Genomic DNA, 18,792 nt, shown 5'->3' on the forward strand with positions numbered 1-18,792 from the left:
ATGTGTGTGTGTGTGTGCGTGTGTGCGCGGGGGGGGCCCCGCCGTGTGTGGCCGGCGGCGGCGGGCGCAGCGTTGCCTGGCAGCGGGGCGCTGGGCGCTGCCGCGGCGGCGGCGGCCAATGGGAGCGGCGGCGGCGGCGCGGCCCCGGCGCCCCCCGCCCCCGCCTCCCCCTTTAGAGGCGCGGCGGGCGGCGGGCGGCGCAGAGCCCCGCGCCCCGGCCCCGCCAGCGCCGCCGCCGAGCTCCATGGGGGCCGCGCTCGGCCCCACTTAAGGCGCCGGGGGTCGCCCCCCGCCCGGCCGCGCGCCCCCCGCCATGCCGACGCAGCCCCCCGCACCGGCACCGACACCGGCACCGCCACCGCCACCGCCAGCACCGCTCCGAGCCGCCCGCCGCAAGCCGGCCCCCGAGGTAAGGCACGGAGCTGCCCCCCTGCCCCAGCGGCACCCAGCCGCGCCGACAGCATCCCCACCGCCTGAAACCATTTTAAAGCGTTTTGAGCTGTTCCGAAGCGTTTTAAGGCATCTGAAAGCATTGTGCAGGTTTCGTGTAATTTTTAAATATTTTTTTAAATATTTTTGTATAATTTCGCTAATTCTTTATAATTTTATAATTCTGCGTGTTTTTTATCACCCTTTATGCTTTCATATTTTTTATATTTTTATAACTCTTTATATTTTTATAACCCTTTATATTCTTATAATTCTTACTTTTGTTTTTTATATCTTTTGATAGCTCTTTACATTTCCTATCATCCCCGTATTTTTCATAATTCTTGATATTTTTATAATTTTTACATCTTAATAATCCCAAATCATTTCCGACCACGCCACAATTTTTCAATTTTCCCATTATTTTTCCCCTTTGTGGGGGGGGGGGGGGGGATTACCCTCGCCGAGCATCCTCACCCCAGCCCTCCACCGCAGGGCTCCGCACCCCCTGCCCTCCAACCCCCCCCCCCTTCCCCCTCAGTGTGCGTGGGCTGGGGATGCTGAGCCCTCCTCGGCCCCCTCCCCAAATCCTCACGGTCCCCCCCCCCCCGCTCCCCTCCGCAGGGCAGGGTGGGCGGCCGGAGGGCCCCGCTGTGGCTGCGGGCCCGCTTGCAGGCGCTGCTCTTCGCCCTGGGCTGCCGGATCCAGCGGCACTGCGGGAAGGTGCTCTTCGTGGGGCTGCTGCTCTTCGGGGCGCTGGCTGTAGGGCTGCGGGTGGCCTCCGTCGAGACCGACATCGAGCACCTCTGGGTGGAAGGTAAGCGTGACCCCCCCCCCCCCGTGGGAACGGCCCCGCCACCGTCCCCGTGGCTCCTGCTGTCCCCAATCCCCCCGGTTTTGTCCCCACGGCCACGCGGGACACCCGCGGGGTGATGCTCCCCGGCTGCTCCGTGGGGTCCCCGCACGTGGGGTGCCACCGGCGGTGCTGTGCGCACCGGGGCTGCCCACGCGGGGCCCCCCACGCGTGTTTTTTCCCCCCCTTATCCCCATCCCCTCATCCCCTTCTCCCGGCGCTGCGCCCGGTGCCCGCCCGGGAGCATCCCCCGGGGCCGATCCCGACCGCGGCTCCCGGAGCGCATCCAGGAGGGGAGCGGGGAGCGGGGTTAGGGTCAGGCCGGGAGCAAATCCCCATTTCCGAGGGGAAACCCTGGCTAAAACCCGGCCCTTTGTTATTAATAAGCGCGAGCACAGATTTTTCTCGCCCCCCCCCCGTTCCCTCCGGCACCCTGCCCGGCCGCTCGCCCACCGGCCGGGGTGGGTGGCCCGGGGGTGCCCGGCGGGTGGCCCGGGGGTGCCCCATGGGTGCCGGGTGCCGTGCAGGGTGCCGGGTGCCGTGCCGGGTGCCGTGCCGGGGCAGATGTTGCTGAGCCGAGGGGTGTCAGCCATCTTTGTGCGGGAGCGCTGCCTCCTCCCCCACGCCCCGCTCCCTGTGTGGTCCTCAGCTACTCTTGGATTTGGTTCAACAATAGAAGCAACTTTGCTCTCCCACCCCCTTTTTTTTTTTTTTTTTTTTTAAATATATATATATATATTTTTTTTTAAAAAAGGGCCCCTCGCTGCTCGCACCCTGCGGCCCCCCCACCTGCTCCCCACTCCCGTGGGGTGCTTGGCCCCGTTCCCGTTCCCATCGCCCCGTCCCTCTGCACCACGTAGCAGAGGAGCCCGGCGGTGCCTCCCGGTCCGGGTGGGGGCTGCTGGAGCTGGGGACGTGATCCTAAAGTGGTTTTCTCGCTCTGGGTTGTGGCTTGGGCTCTGTGGGGTTTTACTGCGCTTTTTTGGGGTGAGCGTTTGGTGCGTCTGCAACCGGAGCCGGGGAGGTGGCTGCGCCTGCTGCGGAGGGAGCAGGGCTCGTGGCGTGTCGGGGTGGAGAGGGGGATGTGGAAGGGGACAAGGCTGCGTGTGGGGCAGCTGGAGGTGTCCCCAAAGTTGTCCTTGCTGGCACATGCACCCCGCTGTGCCACCCTGCTGGTGTAGGGACAGCGAGGGGGCTCCCGGCCAGGGCATCCTCCCGGTGTTTTCAGCGGGATTTTTCCCCCCGTGCTCAAACGCTGCTGAGCAGGGGGGTGCTGGTGGTGCTCTGCGGGGTGGTGCTGGCTCGGGATGGAGCCGCCGGGGTGGTTTCGAGGCGTGGACGGACGGACGGAAGGACAGACGTGCTGCTGCTCTCCCTCAGCTTCGCGTGTCAGCCCTGGGGCTGCCTCCCTGCCCCGGACCCATCCCGCGGGTGCTCGCCTCTTCCCGGCCTCCCTCTGCGTGCTCCGGCGAGATCAAAGCATCCCCGCTGTCCTCGGCTGTCCCCAGCCCTCCCTGAGCCCCGTTCCCCATCCCGCTGGTGTGGGGTGTGCGTTATGGGGGGCAGCAGGACGGTTTCCCGGGCCGGGTGTTTGGCTCCTGAGCCTTTTAGGATGTGAAAATCCTGTGGATTTTCTCGGCCACCCCTTCATCCCATCCCTGGGTGTGCAGCGGGGTTGTTGGTGCGTGTGAGGCCGGTGCCGGGTGGAGGCAGCTTGGGGTTGGCAAAACCTGGGTGTCCCCAAAGCCTTGGGAGCCCCCCAAGGCTCCTGCCCCGTCCGGGTGGGGAGATGTTTGTAGGAACGTGGTCCCTCCCAGCCCCGAGGCGGTGCTGAAGGGGCAGGCAGTCCCGGTCCCATCCCATGGCCCTGCTCGCAGGCAGTGGGGTGGCCGAGGCTCGCGGGAAGCCTCTGGTCCCTCCCTGCTCACCTGTTTATGGACAGGCTGCGGGGTGCAGCTCGGTGATGCTCCATCCCAAACCACCTCACCCAGCAGAGGGATCGACCCCGTTTTGTGCTGGCCCCTCCATGGGCAGAGCAGAGGCTGTGGGAGCCTGGTGGTAGGGGCACGGTGTTGCTGTCCCCACCGGGGGGAATAGGATGGGCAGCCCCCCCTCCACCCCATAGGGGCATTTCTCAACCGTGGCCAATGAGGGAAATTGTGGGGTCCCCTGTTCCCGGCTCCAGGAGGGGGGTCCCCAGCCCTATGAGCCTCCCCCAGCCCCCGTGGGATGGAAGGGGTCTGGCTGGGGGGTGCTGGCGATGCCCTGGGGTCACCGCCTGCCCCATGGCCCTGCCTGGGAGATGGGAGGGAGGCGGTGTCACCCCATAAATTGGACCCGACTGTGGAAATGTTCAATTAGGCTCCTCCGAAGCAATTAGCCACTCGCAGGCTTTGAAACCCCGGCTCGCGGCGAGTGTTGAGTTACCTCGAGACACCTGGCAGCTGTTCCCGGCTCTCCCAGGGCGTTTGTAGGGCCAAGGGGCCGGGGCGGCGAGCTCCGGGGAGGCAGAGCCCTGGGTGGTGAATGGCCCTGCCTGATTTATAGCGCCGAGGGCTGGTTCAAAGGAAGGCCGGGTTAATTCCTAACCGGAACAGCCGAGCACCCCGCGCAGCCCTGGCGCTCTCAAAGAGCTGCCGAATCCCCCCGGAGAAGCCCCCGTCCCTCTCCCGGAGGGGTCAGGGGTACCCCGAATGTGCCGGGGCGTGGGGGCGAGGGATGGAGATGGGTGCACGGCGTGGGGGCGAGGGGGTTTTCCTCCCCGTTCCAAGCTGGGGCATGAAGCTGAGATTTCTCCCTGCTGGCTTTTATCCTTCCCTGACCTCTGCCACGGGGCTTGGCACGGGGTGTCCCCCCCGCACACCCACTCCTGGCACCCTGTGCACAGCCGGGGTGCAGCCCTGGGGGTGTCCCCATAGCGGGGGCTGACGGGAGATGGGATGCATGGAGGGGGCTGGCTCCGTCCCTCTCTGCTCCCCGGTGCCCCTCTCGCTGCAGAAATCCCCCAGCAAGAGCTGAGGGTGGGATTAAGCACCCTCCCCACCCCATTTCTGCCCTGGGGGAGGCTGTCCCCGTGTCCCCCCTTCCCACACTGCTCCCCACCGCGCGTGGGACCCCCGGAGGAAAGGGGGGAGATGCGTGTGGGGCGGCAGCTGTGCGGGGAGGGGGTGCCCCGGCCCTTTCTGGGTGGGCACACGGAGAGGTGGGTGGTCTGGCCGCCGGCAGCGGGTGGGTTTGGAGGGGCGAGATGGCGGCGTGGGGCAGGAGCTGGCTGCGTGGGGGGCTGCAGGGTGGCTCGGCCCCGCGCCCCGGCTGCCACGTCCCTGCTCTGTCCCCCAGGCGGTGTGCTGTGGGGACAGGGTCCCCCTGCTCCTCTGTGCGTGTGGTGGCACTGGTGTCACCCCACAGGGGTGGGAAGGGGTCCCCAGTGCTGCCACAGGGCCCCTCCTGGCCTGGCTTTGGGATCCTGCGGCCCCTCCTGGTTGTGGGCTTGGACGTGGCCTGGGGGCATCCTTGGGACTTGGGGCTCAGGGCAGCAAGGGGCAGTGCTGTGCTGCTGCTGTGGGGTGCCGGGGTGCCTGCGCCCCATTATCCTAAAAACATAAAAGTGGGTTTTGTTGGCTTGCTGGGCTCTGACACTTGCTCTGAAGCCCCCCTCCCGCAGCCCCGCTGGCCCCACAAGCACCGTTCCGGGGACTGGCCCGAAGACGGGGCGCAGGCGGGGGCTGCCTCCGCTTATTTATCTTTGGGAGGCCACCGAGAAATCTCTTGCTTTTTCCCTTCCTTGACAGCTCGGTCAGCTTTTCGGGCTGGAAAATTTTGCTAATTAACCAAAAAAGTCTGGGAGACTCTTTTCAGATGGCTGTGGCTTATCTGCGCGTATCCATTTTGCTTCGCTTTTCAACTTATACGTTTTTGTTTTTCCTAGGAAGCTTTTTTTTTTGGGGGGGGGGGTTGTTTTTTTGTTTTTTTCTTTTCCTTCCCTTTAAACTTAGACATATCCCCGGCTTTAGGGAGGGGGCTCTCCCTGCGTTTTAAGTGTTGTTGGGCGGCTGGGAGGGGGCAGCGCGAGGGACTGAGAAGAGGGTTTTATTATCTGCCTCTCCCTCGGGCCTGGAAAAGTGGTCTGAGTTCAAAAAATTCATTTCTTGCCTGAATGAAGCCAGCAATGTGGAAAAATTTCACCATTCAGAGCGGGATGAATGTATGTTTCAACCACACATTAAGTGACATTAGCAAGCAGTGGAGTGCCTAATGTGGCCATTTTTCACAGCAGCCAACAGAGGGGGTGATTAGCATAATTAGTACAGGCAGCCCTATACATATGGAAATGGCAAATGCCTAAATGCCAACACCAGTGGAAATTTATGTCAATGCTGACAGGAGTCTTAGCGGTGAATGGTTCCCAACTGAATCCCCTCTCCCCCTTTTTCGGGGGTCGCGCTGTCCCCTCGGTCCCGGCCGCGCCGCTGCCGGCTCCTCACCCCCCCCCTCAGCCTCGCTGGGAACGGCCACGCAGGGATTTGGGGTAATAAAGACATTAATTTAGGTCCGGCCATAAACAAAGGCTGGCCAGGGCCGGCGGATGGGGAGCTGGCCCCAAATGGGCCGTTTATTTATTTATTATTATTATTTGGTCCCCACTCTGCTGGCTTTTTGAAGGCAGAACCCTTTTTTTGCCATATTTATTTAGGGAAGTGTCGGGAGAGCTTTTGTGGGGCTGGGAGCGGAGCCATTAGCCCCCCTTGGTCCCCATGCCCAGGGACACCCCACTGCCACCCCATGGGGATGGGGATGGCCCCAGTGCAGTGCACGGCCGTGTTTTGACAGGACGGGGCCGCGGGGCTTTTCGGGAGGCCGGGACAGGTAAAAATGGCTCTTTCAGCATGCCCTCGGCGAGACTTCCTCCGGAGCAGCATGGGTCCTTTCACAGGCTCCCTAATCCAGCTAATCCGCCCCACAACACTTTGAAGGTGGCCTCCGGCTTGCACGCCAGTCGGCACGGGGAAGCAGCCGGTGGCGGGGCGTCCGTGTCCCCCCCCCAGTGCCTCAGGACCCCCACCCCGCGCTGTGGGGTGGTGCTGGGGCTGTGGGGTGGTGCTGGCCCCAGTGGGTGTCCCCACGGCGGTTTAATCATGCAGGGGGTGCGTGGATCCCTGTGGGTGAGGAGTTTTGGCTGTGCTTTGTGCTCTGGTGTCAGCACCCGTGGGTGCCCCTTGTTGTGGCCAGGTGGCCACATGGGTGCTGGGGGGGCCGGGGGGTGTCCCTATAGGGGTGTCACTTTCAGGAGGGGCTCGGTGTGGCCTCTCCCACCATCTGTGGGCTTTTGAAGGCTGGCATCCCGGATCTTGCCCCCATGGGACCCTCTCCTCCCCCTTTGCTGGGGCGGTGGCACTGGGATGGTGACAGGAGCAGGACTAGGCCCCATTTGGGGCTGTCCCTGCTGCTTGCTGTGTCCCACCACCCGTTACACCGGGCAGGGCCTGACTTCTTTTGGAGGCCGAGCACAGGACATGCTCGGTCCCGGCTCTCCAGAGCGGTGACAGCAGCTGGCAGTGCCCAGGGCCCATCCCCAGCGTGGTGGCACTGCTGTGACCGAGCCTCCACCCGCCCCTGGGGGACACAGTGGCCCTCCCAGCGGGACATCTCCCTGCTTTCTGAGCCTTTCCATGGCCCATCTTCCCCGCCTCCATCCCTTTTGGCTGTGCCCAGTGGGGACAGCTCGCTGTGGGGTGGGCGGCCTGCCCCATCCCACTGTCCCCACACTGACATGCCAGGCCCGGTGCCCACACCAGGCCGTGAGCTGGGGCCCTCTGACCCCAAACCTTCCATGCTGTGTGCCTGGGGTGCTCGTAGTGGGGCTGAGCACCCTGTCCCCAAAAAGTGGGGGGCTGGAGGAAGGTGCTGTGGGGGCAGGCAGCACAGGCAGGGTGGCCGGGCAGGGGGCAGGGAGGCTCCTGCCCCGCTCTGTAATTTTGCAGCGGACGCCGTAATTATGGGGTGGGCTCCCAATTACGGGGTGGGCTCCCACATGGTGGGAGGATGCAGTGCCCAAGGCCTCCCATGCTGCCAGGACCCCGTCCCCTTCCTGGCACCAGCTTGGGCACCGTGGGTGTCCCCCACACACACCCTGGGGGTTTTTGGGGTGCAGCCAACCTCCATCACCCCCCGGGGCGAGCTACGTGGCACCCTGCACCTCCACCCCATGGGGATGCTCGTGGGAGGCTGGGGAGCATCGGTTTGGGGAGTGGGGGGGCTCATGGCCCCCCCATGGGTGCAGGGGGTGCTGTGAACAAGCAGGACCGGGCCTCTGATTGGAACCAGAGCGCCCTTTGCATGAAAAACCCGAGGGCTCCCTTTGTTAATTGGAGATTTTTTTTGGTTTTTAATTTTTTATTTTGCAATTTGCATACAGTCCCTCATTAACGTGCTCATTGTCGCTATCGGGGCGCTCCCCGGCCCCCTCCCCAAGCCCCCCTGATGCAGGGGGGGGCCGCACAGGCCCTCTCCGTGCCGCGTGGGGCGTCTCGCCCCGTTCCCAGCCCCGGGCCCGGCCGTGCCGTCCGGCGGGCGCGCGCCCGTTTGAAGTGTCCTTGGCAGCCCCGCGCGCGCTGCCTTGTCTTTTCATGTTGCTCTTTGGTTAATTAGGGTGTTGGAATTTGAGGCTTCCTCACTGCCTTTGAAGCTTGCTGACGGCTCGCAGTGCCCTGTTCCAAATTAACACTAATTACAAGGGACGGCTTTTTATTTTCTCTCTCTCTCTCTTTCTTAATTTTTTTTATTTTTTTTTTACTTGGAGGGGGGGTCGCAGATGTGCAGCGCTGCCCGCGGGGCGCAGCAGGATGCGGCCCCCAGGATGCGGCCGTGGGGCCGGGTTTCTCCCCCCCGCCTCCCCTCCTCTCCCTTAGCCCCAAGCCCCCCCACCCATCCGTGCGGGTTCGGCGTGGGTGGCACGGCCGAGATCAGAGCAGCTCGGTGCACCTCCCGCCCGACCTCCCAGCCTGCTGGGAAGGGAAGGGAAAAGGAAGGGGACGGTCCCCCCCCGGCACCCACCCTCCTCCTGTCCCCAGCCCCCCGGGCACCGCCGTCCCCTCTGTCACACGCACACAAAGGCTGTGTCCGTGTGTCCCCCCCCCCGCCTTACTCCCCAGCCCTGGCACGACCTCCATCGCAACTGGCATCTGATGGACACCAGCTGCTCCCCAGCCCAGCCAGGAACAATAAAGGCGTCCCCCCACCCCCCCTACCCCACCCCGCCGCCCAAAAAGCAAGGAAAATATATTAAAAAAAAAAAAGAAGAAGAAGAAAAAAAATCAAAAATAAATAATAATAATAATATAAAAAAAAAAAAAAAGAAACCACCAACCCATATAATAAGTCATTAAAAGGGAAGATTCTGCTGCTTATTTGCGGTCTTGCTCTGGCCTCCTCGGTGCTGGCGGGGGGCCAGGCCCTCCGGGGCCCCGGCCTCTTGCCGAGGGAGCGTCCCGGCGAGGACGAATCCTGCCCCGGTGCTGGGCAGGATCCGGCCCCCCCTGCGAGCGGAGCCACCCCGGGATGTGCCTGGGGGCACGTGGGGTGTCCTCCGTGGGTGGCAGCGGGGTGGGGGCTTCATCCGGAGTCCTCCCCCTGATGGAGGGTGCTGGGAGCAGGGTGGCCGGGTGCTGGTGGTGCTGTAAATAAACGTGTGTGACTGCAAATGAAGTCAGTGCCTTCTGGGGAAACGTCGGCCCCACTGCTTGCAGGGCCCTGGTGGGTGGCGGGGGTCCTGGGGTGCTGGGGTCCCGCTTGCTGGAGGTGCCGAAGGGCTGGGGAGCCCCCCCCCCAGCACCTTTCTGTCCCCAGGTGCTCCCAGAACAGCCCTACCCCTGCAGGGACTGGTGGTTTGGGGCACCTAGAGTGGATGGGATGGATGCGTGGTGTCCGCCTCTCCAGCAGTGTGGGGGTTTTTAGGGAGAGCAAAGCCAACCCAGCTGGAAGCGTCCACATGGGTGCTGGGTGCAGGCCCCCGAGGCCACCAGCCCTGGGGTCCCTGGGGTGCAGGCGCACGGAGGATGGAGACGTTGGGGACTCCCATGGCGAGAAGCCCCCTGGATTTTGGTGGCACCTCCTAATTAACGCTGCGGGGCCAGCTCGCTTCCCCGGGCATCCCTTATGGGCAGGGTTTGGGGTGGGGACAGGGCTTTGGGGTGGCCTTGGTGCTGACGGGGCGCCCCTGCTTCCCCCCGCAGCGGGCAGCCGCGTCAGCCAGGAGCTCCGCTACACGAAGGAGAAGCTGGGCGAGGAGTCCGTCTACACGTCCCAGATGCTGATCCAGACCCCGAAGCGGGAAGGGGAGAACATCCTGACGCAGGAGGCCCTGCAGCTCCACCTCGAGGCGGCCCTGGCTGCCAGCAAAGTGCAAGTCTCGCTGTACGGAAAGTGAGTCCGGCTCCGGACAGGGATGGGGACCCCCCTGCCGTGCCCCCGTGTCCCCCCCCCCCTACAACCTTGCCGTGCCCCCTCGGCCTCCCGTGGGCTGGAGCCTGTCCTCACGGCCTCCCCCTGCCTTTGCAGATCATGGGATTTGAACAAGATCTGCTACAAGTCGGGCGTCCCCATCATCGAGAACGGCATGATCGAGAGGGTGAGTCCTGGCCGCGCGTGGCACCGGGCACCCCGCGGCTCATCAGTGGGGTAAAACCCCCCGAGAACCGGGCCACAGGGGGTTTCCAGCTCCAAGATGCTGCAAACAGCCCCCAAACCTCCATCTCCACACGGATTTGGGGAGGTAGCGGGGGGCACGAGGCGTCCCCGCCGACCCCTGACGCCTCTCTCCCTCCCGCAGATGATTGAGAAGCTGTTCCCCTGTGTGATCCTGACGCCGCTGGACTGCTTCTGGGAAGGGGCCAAGCTGCAGGGAGGCTCAGCCTACCTCCCGTGAGTGTGCGGGGGGCCTGGGGGGGACACCACGGGGCTGTGACACCGGGGACAGACCTCGGTGCGTCCCCGCAGCGGGCGCTGCCACCCCACCGGGGACGGGGACGCGGGGACGGAGAGGTGCGGGCACCACACGCAGGTGCCTGGGGCTGCTCCCTCTGTGCTCAGGTCCCCCCCTCCAAGCCCAGGAGGGTGGGGGGGCCCGGGGGGGGGCTGCATTCCTTCTGTTTACAGGCGTGTTTGTCCGGGAGAGCCCGGGCAGACTTGTGCATTGTCAGCAAACGCAGCCCCGCGCTTTCTCATGCTAATGCTGCTCTGAAAGCTGCCCGTTGCCAAACAGATGAAATAGTGGCCTTATTCAGCCTGCTGCGGGACGGGAGGAGGGGAAAGGGGCCTCAGCGTGCCCAGCCAGCGCTTGGGGGGGGGGGACACCGGCTGTCCCCTCACCCCCCCAGACCCTGCATCTCCACCCCAGCCCGGCCAGAGCGGGGAGCGAAGCGCACCAGGAGCGAGTGGGGCGATGCTGGCTTCATCCATCAGGGTCTGCAGTGCGTCCCCATGCTCGGGTGCCCGGCTGTAGGGTGGCACCTCGGAGGGGCAGGAGCCACCTCTCCCCGCAGCGGTACCCGGCCGGGCAGCCCCGGGGACTCTTCCCCCTTTTTAAGGCTCCGAGGGGTGAGCGGGGCGGGAGCTGGGAGAACAAAGAGCGGCAATCTATGGAAAGACAAAAGGATTTGCCCTGGCTCAGTGAAGCAAGCGAAAGCAGATAAAAGGGGCTCTCTTTGGAAGCGGCAGCAGCTCGGGTTGGTATGTGGGAATCTCGAGCGCCCGGCTCCGGCCCAGCCAGCCTTCATGAATTATTAGGCTGCATTTCTCCCCAGAGCCCACACTCGCTTGGGGCTTTTTCCTCCCCTCTTCGCAGCGCTGGGCTGGGTTTGTTGGCTTTTTTTTTTTTTTTTTTTTTGGCGGCCTTTCTGTCTCAGAGAGAAGCGGGGTGAGGCAGGGAGCTGGCCCTGGGCAGCGTGGCCACTGGAGCTGGGACAGAGCGGGTCTGGAGCAGAGCATCTGGAAAAAAAAACCCTTTTTGTGGGTACCCAAGCACCCGGCACAGCCTTGCTCTCCATCCTGCCCCGCTCAGCAAAACCCCAAAGCCAGCAGCTTTAGGGCCGGCCGGGCTGCAGCATCCCCTCCCCGCTATCAAGACGTTAGCCCGCGGGCAGTAATCGCCCTGACTGCTCGCAGGGAGCGGGGCGCGCGGGGCCGGCTGCCCCCCTTTGTCCCAGCCTAACAGGATCAGGCACGCTACTTGACTCGGGGCACGGCCCGCTGCGCTGGGGCGCGGGGCCGCCGCGGGCAGGCCTCCTGACATCCTTTCCCTCTGCCTTTGGGGCGCCCCGCAGGGATTTTGGGGTGCCAGCCCCGCTCCACGCGTGGGCTGGGGTCTCGGGGTGGGGGTTTCAGCATCCCCCGTGCTGCTCTCTCCGCAGGGGCCGCCCCGACATCCAGTGGAGCAACCTGGACCCTCTGCAGCTGATGGAGGAGCTGGGGCAGTTCACGTCCTTGGAAGGCTTCAAGGAGCTGCTGGACAAGGCAGAGGTGGGGCAGGCTTACATGGAGCGGCCCTGCCTGGACCCCCGGGACCCCCAGTGCCCCCCCAGCGCCCCCAACAAGCAGAGCCAGCAGGTAGGTGACGTCCCGTGGGGACAGGGGGCTCGCTGCTCTCCTGCCTGTCCCACACCTCTGACGCCACCTCCCCTCTGCTGGCAGAGCCCCGACATCCCTGCGGAGCTCTCGGGGGGCTGCCACGGCTTCTCCAGGAAATTCATGCGCTGGCAGGAGGAGCTGATCTTAGGTGGCACAACCAAAGACTCCCAGGGCAAGCTGCTGAGGTACGAGCTCTCACGGCACGCGGGTCCCTGGGCACGGTGCGGGGTCCCTGCCGTGGTGCCCATGGGATGGTTTGGGATGGTTTGGGGCATGGTGGCCTCGTCCAGTACCCAAGGGCACCCAGTATAAGAGGGGTTGTCTGGGAACATGTCTGGTGAGGGGGGCAGTGCTTTGGAGCAAGGCTGGGGACAAAGGGGACAGGGTCCAGGTGTCCCCGTGGGGCTGGAGGGGACCCACCCCTGTGACACAGGGTGCTGCAGCTGGTCCCAGCGGGATGTGTATGTGCGTGTCCCCCAGCGCCGAGGCCCTGCAGACCATGTTCCTCCTCATGAGCCCCCGGCAGCTGTTCGAGCACTTCAAGGACGACTACGAGATCCACGACATCAGCTGGAGCGAGGAGAAGGCGGGTGCCATCCTGGAGGCCTGGCAGAGGAAATTTGTGGAGGTGGGTACTGGGGACAGCCCCCAGCCCCTGTGTGGCACAGCATTTCCCCCTCTGCCCAGGATTCACGTGGCCGTGGGTCCTGGCACCATGCTGTCATGGTCCTGCGGGTCCCCAGCACCCTCGGAGGCGATGCTCAGCCCCTGGGCCCTCTTGTGGGGGGACGTGGGTCTTGTCTAACGGGGGGCATGCCCTGCAGCTGGCGCAGGACTCCATCCCGCCCAACGCCACGCAGAGCGTCCATGCTTTCTCCACCACCACCCTCAACGACATCATGAAGTCCTTCTCCGACGTCAGCGCCATCCGGGTGGCCGGGGGTTACCTCCTCATGGTGCGTACGTCCCCCTCTCTCCATCCCCTGCCAGCCCTGTCCCTCCTTCCCCTCTCTGTCCCTGCTAACCTGCTGTGCTCCTCCAGCTGGCCTACGCCTGCGTCACCATGCTGCGGTGGGACTGCTCCAAGTCCCAGGGCGCCGTGGGCCTGGCCGGGGTCCTGCTGGTGGCCCTCTCCGTGGCCTCTGGCCTGGGGCTTTGCTCGCTGCTCGGCATCTCCTTCAACGCGGCCACCACGCAGGTAGGTGCTGGGGGAAGAGCCCTGGGTCCCCTCTTCCCATGTGGTGGCCACGTCCCCGTGCTGACAACATCCCCATGTCAACACTGGCTGCTCTCCGGCAGGTCCTGCCCTTCCTGGCCCTCGGCATCGGTGTGGACGACATGTTCCTCCTGGCTCACGCCTTCACCGAGACCAGCCAGCACGTCCCCTTCAAGGTGAGCACCAAGCCCTGCTCCCCGGGGCTCCCTGGCTGCTCCCCGTGCTCCCTTGTCACCGTGTCCCTCTGTGCCCCGCAGGAGCGGACGGGCGAGTGCCTGAGGCGCACGGGGACCAGCGTGGCTCTCACCTCCGTCAGCAACATGATCGCCTTCTTCATGGCAGCCCTGGTGCCCATCCCCGCCCTGCGCGCCTTCTCCATCCAGGTACGGCCCCGGCGCCCACCTGGGGGGAGCAGTGACCCCATCTGTGGGGTGGGAAGGGCCTGGCTCTGACGTGTCCCCTCTGCCCGCAGGCGGCGGTGGTCGTGGTGTTCAACTTCGCCATGGTGCTGTTCATCTTCCCCGCCATCCTGAGCATGGACCTGCACCGGCGGGAGAAGCGCCGGCTCGACATCCTCTGCTGCTTCTACAGGTACCGCCTCTGCTGGCACCACAGAGGATGGGGCTGGCCTCGTGTCCTCCCCACCGTGATTACATGGCCAGCCCTGCCATCACCGTCCCCTTCTCTCTTCCCCGCAGCCCTTGCTCCTCACGGGTCATCCAGATCCAACCCCAGGAGTTCGCGGACGCCAACGACAACCACGCCTCCCACCCGTCCCCCTACGGGCACCCCGGCGTGGCCACCAGCACCCAGATCACCACCACCGTGCAGGCCTTCACCCAGTGCGACCCCTCGGGCCACCACATCGTCACCGTCCTGCCGCCCACCTCCCAGGTGTGCACCTCGCCCGCCGTGCTCCTGCCGCCCGCCGACCCGCTGGGCTCGCAGGTCTTCACCCCCTCCAGCTCCACGCGGGACCTCCTGGCCCAGCTGGACGAGGCCAAGGGTGGGCGCGAGTGCGTGCCCCTGCCCTTCTGCCGCTGGAGCCTCTCCGACTTCGCCCGCGAGAAGTATGCCCCGCTCCTGCTGCGCACCCAGACCAAGGTGAGGCGGGGACGGGACGGCCACCCCGGGGTGGGGACACGGGTGGTGGGGGGACGTTGGTTTGACCCCGCTGTCCCCGCAGGCGGTGGTGGTGGTGCTCTTCCTGGCGCTGCTGGGGCTGAGCCTCTACGGCACCACCATGGTGCACGACGGGCTCTACCTGACGGACATCGTGCCGCGGGACACCAAGGCGCACGCCTTCATCTCGGCGCAGTTCAAGTACTTCTCCTTCTACAACATGTTCATCGTCACCAAGGGCGGCTTCCACTACCCGGGCGCCCAGGCCGCCCTGCTCAGCCTGCACCAGGCCTTCAGCACCGTCAAGTACGTGGTGCGCGAGGGCAACCACGACCTGCCCAAGATGTGGCTCCACTACTTCCAGGACTGGCTGCGAGGTGAGGGGCATCCCTCGCCCTCCTCCCCGTGCCCTCCCCTGCCCAAAGACCCCCTCCCCGGCCTGCGCGCCTTCCCGGGTGCCCGGCATCCTCTGGGAGCCCCCAGGTGCCCAGCAATACCAGGGATGCCCCGAGGGATGCTCACACCCCACGCTGTGTCCCCAGGGCTCCAGGCCACCTTCGACAGGGACTGGCAAGCCGGGCGCATCACCCACGACAGCTACCGCAACGGCTCCGAGGACGGGGCGCTGGCGTACAAGCTCCTCATCCAGACGGGCAACAAGAAGGAGCCCTTCAACTTCAACCAGGTGGGTGGCCACGGGGCTGGGGACGGAGCCACGGGGCTGGGGACGGGGCCACGGGGCTGTGCCATGTCCTGTGCCCGGTGCCCTGCTCATGGCCTGTCCTGCTCTCCCCCCTGTAGCTGACCACGCGGCGGCTGGTGGATGAAAACGGCATCATCCCCCCGGACACCTTCTACATCTGCCTGACCGTGTGGGCCAGCAACGACCCCCTGGGCTTTGCTGCCTCGCAGGCCAACTTCTACCCGCCGCCCCCCGAGTGGATCCATGACAAGTACGACACCACGGGCGAGAACCTGCGAAGTGAGTGAGCGCCCGGCGGCATCCCTGCGGCCCCCAGAATCCTCCCCAAGCAGAAGAGCCCAATCCCTGCACCTTTCCTGCCCCACGAGAAACATGGGGCACTTTCCCTGCTCCTCCACTCATCCCACGAGCATCCCCTGATAGGGACACATCCCCTTTTGCTCCCCGCTCACCCCGTACACCCTGAGCATCTCCCGCTCCTCCTCAAGGGCTCCCCAACCCCATGGTGCCCAGGCACGCATCCTGGCTGCACCCAGGCTGGGGTGGGCCTCTCGGGGCTGCCGTGCTGCCCGTGCCCACCCCGTGCTCTCCTCCCTCCCCAGTCCCAGCAGCCCAGCCCCTGGAGTTCGCCCAGTTCCCCTTCTACCTGAGCGGGCTGCGTCGCACGGCCGATTTCGTGGAGGCGATCGAGAGCGTGCGGGCCATCTGCCGGGAGGCCGCCCAGCGCCACGGGGTGCTGAGCTACCCCAGCGGCTACCCCTTCCTCTTCTGGGAGCAGTACATCGGCCTGCGCCACTGGTTCCTGCTGGCCATCAGCATCCTGCTGGCCTGCACCTTCCTCGTCTGCGCCCTGCTGCTGCTCAACCCCTGGACGGCCGGCATCATCGTGAGTGTGCGCCCCGCCGCGCCCAGGTGGTGCCGGGGTGGGGTGGGGGACGCCCCTCAGGAGGAATCGGGGACAGCGGGTGGGTGGAGCGGAGGTTTGGGGACAGCCCTGCACTCGAGGGTGAGGGCTTCCCCCAGTAGATAAGACAGAGAGAACCCCCCTAGGTGAGGACGCCCTATATAGAGGCTGTAGGGCCGGGCACGCCACGCACAGGTCAGAGCCACCCCCCACTGACCCCGCTGTCCCTCCAGGTCTCCATCCTGGCCATGATGGCAGTGGAGCTGTTTGGCATCATGGGGCTGATGGGCATCAAGCTGAGCGCCATCCCCGTGGTCATCCTCATCGCCTCGGTGGGCATCGGCGTGGAGTTCACCGTCCACGTGGCCTTGGTGAGTGGCAGCAGACCCCAGCCTGCTTACGGGGCGCCCCAATTCCCACCCCAAGGCTTTCTGTCCCCCCCTTGCCCCATAAGCACATGGGGACGAGCCCCCCCCGTGACCCCCTCCCACCCTCTGCAGGGCTTCCTTACGGCAGCGGGGAGCAGGAACGTGCGCTCGGCCGCGGCGCTGGAGCACACCTTCGCCCCCGTGATGGACGGCGCCGTCTCCACCCTCCTGGGCGTCCTCATGTTGGCCGGCTCCGAGTTTGATTTCATCATGAGGTGAGCTCCAGGTGCCCCGTTGGGTGCGGGGACGGCCGCTTGCTGCCCCCCCAAAAAGCTGTGGCGATGGGGGCTGGGGAGCGTGGCAGCCTCCCCCCTCCAGCTGGTGGTGGTGGGCACATGGGGCAGGTGGGGAGGACATGTGGGACGTGGGGGTCCCAGAGGGAACGGGGAACACGGGGTTGGGGTGTGCAGTGTTTTGGGGTTGGGGTACTGCTCGCTCAGCCCCCTGCCCACCCCCCCAGGTACTTCTTTGCGGTGCTCACCATCCTGACGCTGCTGGGGCTGCTCAACGGGCTGGTGCTGCTGCCCGTCCTGCTCTCCGTCATCGGGCCACCCCCCGAGGTAGGAGACCCCCATCTTTTCTCTTCCCCTCATTGCCCCACCCCTTACCTTCACCCTCCACCTTGCCCAGTCCTAAATCCACCCCACACACCCCTTGTCCCCATCCCTCTTTGCCATCACCCATGCTTTCCCCACCCCTTCTTTGCCCCATACCCAATTACCCCATCCCCATTTGCCCCCCATCCCAGTTTCATCCCATCTCCCCGTGCCTGCTTCACCCCACAAACCCCTTACCCCATCCTTCCATCACCCCACGCTTGCGTGTCCCCTCTGACCGTCCCCTCTCCCCCCAGGCATCCCCCCTGGATAACGGCCCCCGCCTGCCCCCTCCGGAGCCGGTGTCCCCGTGCCTCGGCCCCGGGGGGCTGTACATCCGCCGTGCCCCAGCCTGGCCCGCTGCCTTCACCGACACCTCGGACACGGAGGGTTACGGGGACAGCCTGGGGCCGGGCAGCCCCCGGGGACCCTTCATCGTGCCCCCCGCCCCAGCACACATCCTGCTGGAGGCCGGCAAGGACCCCAGCTTCCCCCGCATCACCGTGAGTGAATCCAGCAGGGGGCTGGCAGCTGCTTGGAGGGGGGAACGAGGACACTGTGTGGGGTGGCAGGGTGGTGCTGGGGGGTCTCTGGGGATGCTCAGCCCCCCTACACACCCCGCTCCTCTCCTCCCCAGGTGCTGAAGCCCTACAAGGACAGCCCGGAGCTCCAGGGGAAGAAGGAACCACCCCAACCCGCGCCCCCTCTGCCTTTCGGGGAGCCGTGCCCCGCGCCACCCAGAGACTACCCGCGCCCCACGGCACCCCCACGGCCGGGCCAGCCCTGCGCACCCAACACCCGGCCGGCCCCGCGGGCCACCCTGCCCTCCTACAGCACCCACCTGCAGGGCCCCGCCGGCAGCTACACCACCGTCACGGCCACCGCCTCGGTGACAGTGGCCCTGCACCCCACGCTGCCCGGCTCCTACCCGGTTTTTGGCACGGAGGCGGACAGCCTGGAGGAGCCCGGCGTGCCCAGCGCCGTGCCCGAAGCCTTCGAGATGCAGAGCCTGGGAGGCCACGGGGCGGGCGCCCGGCGCTAGGTGAGCTGGGGACACCCCTGTCCCCTCTGTCCCCCGAATTGGGGACCGATTGGGGACCCTGAATGGGTAGGGTGGGGCACAGGGTGTTTTTTTGGGGACCTAACCGAGCCCCCGCTGTCTCTCCGCAGGTCACCGGTCCCGTGGATGGCACCGGCTCGTGGGCTGCTGGCGTCTCCCGGCGCCCGGAGGGGCACAGAGGGTGCAGAGCGGGGTCGCCCGCGTCGTGCTGCTAATCGCCCCAGCGGCGATGCCCCGGTCTCGGCCGAGGAGGACCGGCCCCCCCCCCCCGCGGCTCCCCCCACCCCGAAAATGGGCTTGGCAGGGCAGGCTGGCATTTCTATGCAAGCTGTGTGCAGGCCGTGCCCTGCCACCCGTCCCCCTGCCCGGGGGCTGCGCCGACAACGCTGCGTGTCCCCCCCCAACACACCTCCAGGGCTTGGGATCACCCTGTGCCCCCCCCCAGAAATGGAAGCACTAACCCCCCCTCTGTTTCTGGAGCTGCTGGCACGGCGGGCTCGGCGCCCAGCCCTCTGCCCTGCCACCCTCCCCTATGTGGGGGTCACTGCCCGCCCCCCTCCCTCACCTCCTGGGACCCCCAGCCAGGGTGCCCTGCCCCGATAAGGGGGGGGGCAGCCCCAGAGCCCAGGGTGGGCACCCCCCCACCTTTATTTATTGCAAAGGGAAACTTATCTATAGAGAGATATATATTTTTAAGCTTATTTTAAAAGATTTATTTCTCAGCCGACGGCCTCGCCTGGCTGCCCGGAGGGGGCAGACCCTTTGCCAGTGCAGGGCTGCCCCCCCCCCGGGGCAAAGGGCGCAGACCTGGGTCGTGCCCCCCCCCTCCTCTCTGCAGGGTGCTGAGCGGCCACGTCA

At 65.5% G+C, this 18,792-nt stretch overlaps 1 protein-coding gene across 1 annotated transcript; it reads left to right on the forward strand.

The window, feature by feature from the left end:
- On the forward strand, window positions 1-17,916 carry PTCH2 (patched 2). The gene is made up of 23 exons (XM_032192245.1): window positions 1-201; window positions 1,054-1,246; window positions 9,514-9,703; window positions 9,839-9,908; window positions 10,110-10,201; window positions 11,689-11,884; window positions 11,969-12,090; window positions 12,386-12,533; window positions 12,730-12,861; window positions 12,948-13,103; window positions 13,205-13,297; window positions 13,379-13,504; window positions 13,594-13,712; window positions 13,820-14,225; window positions 14,308-14,620; window positions 14,786-14,928; window positions 15,045-15,225; window positions 15,549-15,832; window positions 16,084-16,221; window positions 16,351-16,493; window positions 16,739-16,838; window positions 17,132-17,377; window positions 17,512-17,916. Exons 1-23 carry the CDS (start codon window positions 1-3, stop codon window positions 17,914-17,916), a joined length of 4,197 nt encoding a protein of 1,398 aa, XP_032048136.1.
- Window positions 17,917-18,792: the final 876 nt, after the last annotated feature.

Source organism: Aythya fuligula, chromosome 8, assembly GCF_009819795.1.
Source record: "Aythya fuligula isolate bAytFul2 chromosome 8, bAytFul2.pri, whole genome shotgun sequence".
Lineage (NCBI taxonomy): Eukaryota > Metazoa > Chordata > Aves > Anseriformes > Anatidae > Aythya > Aythya fuligula.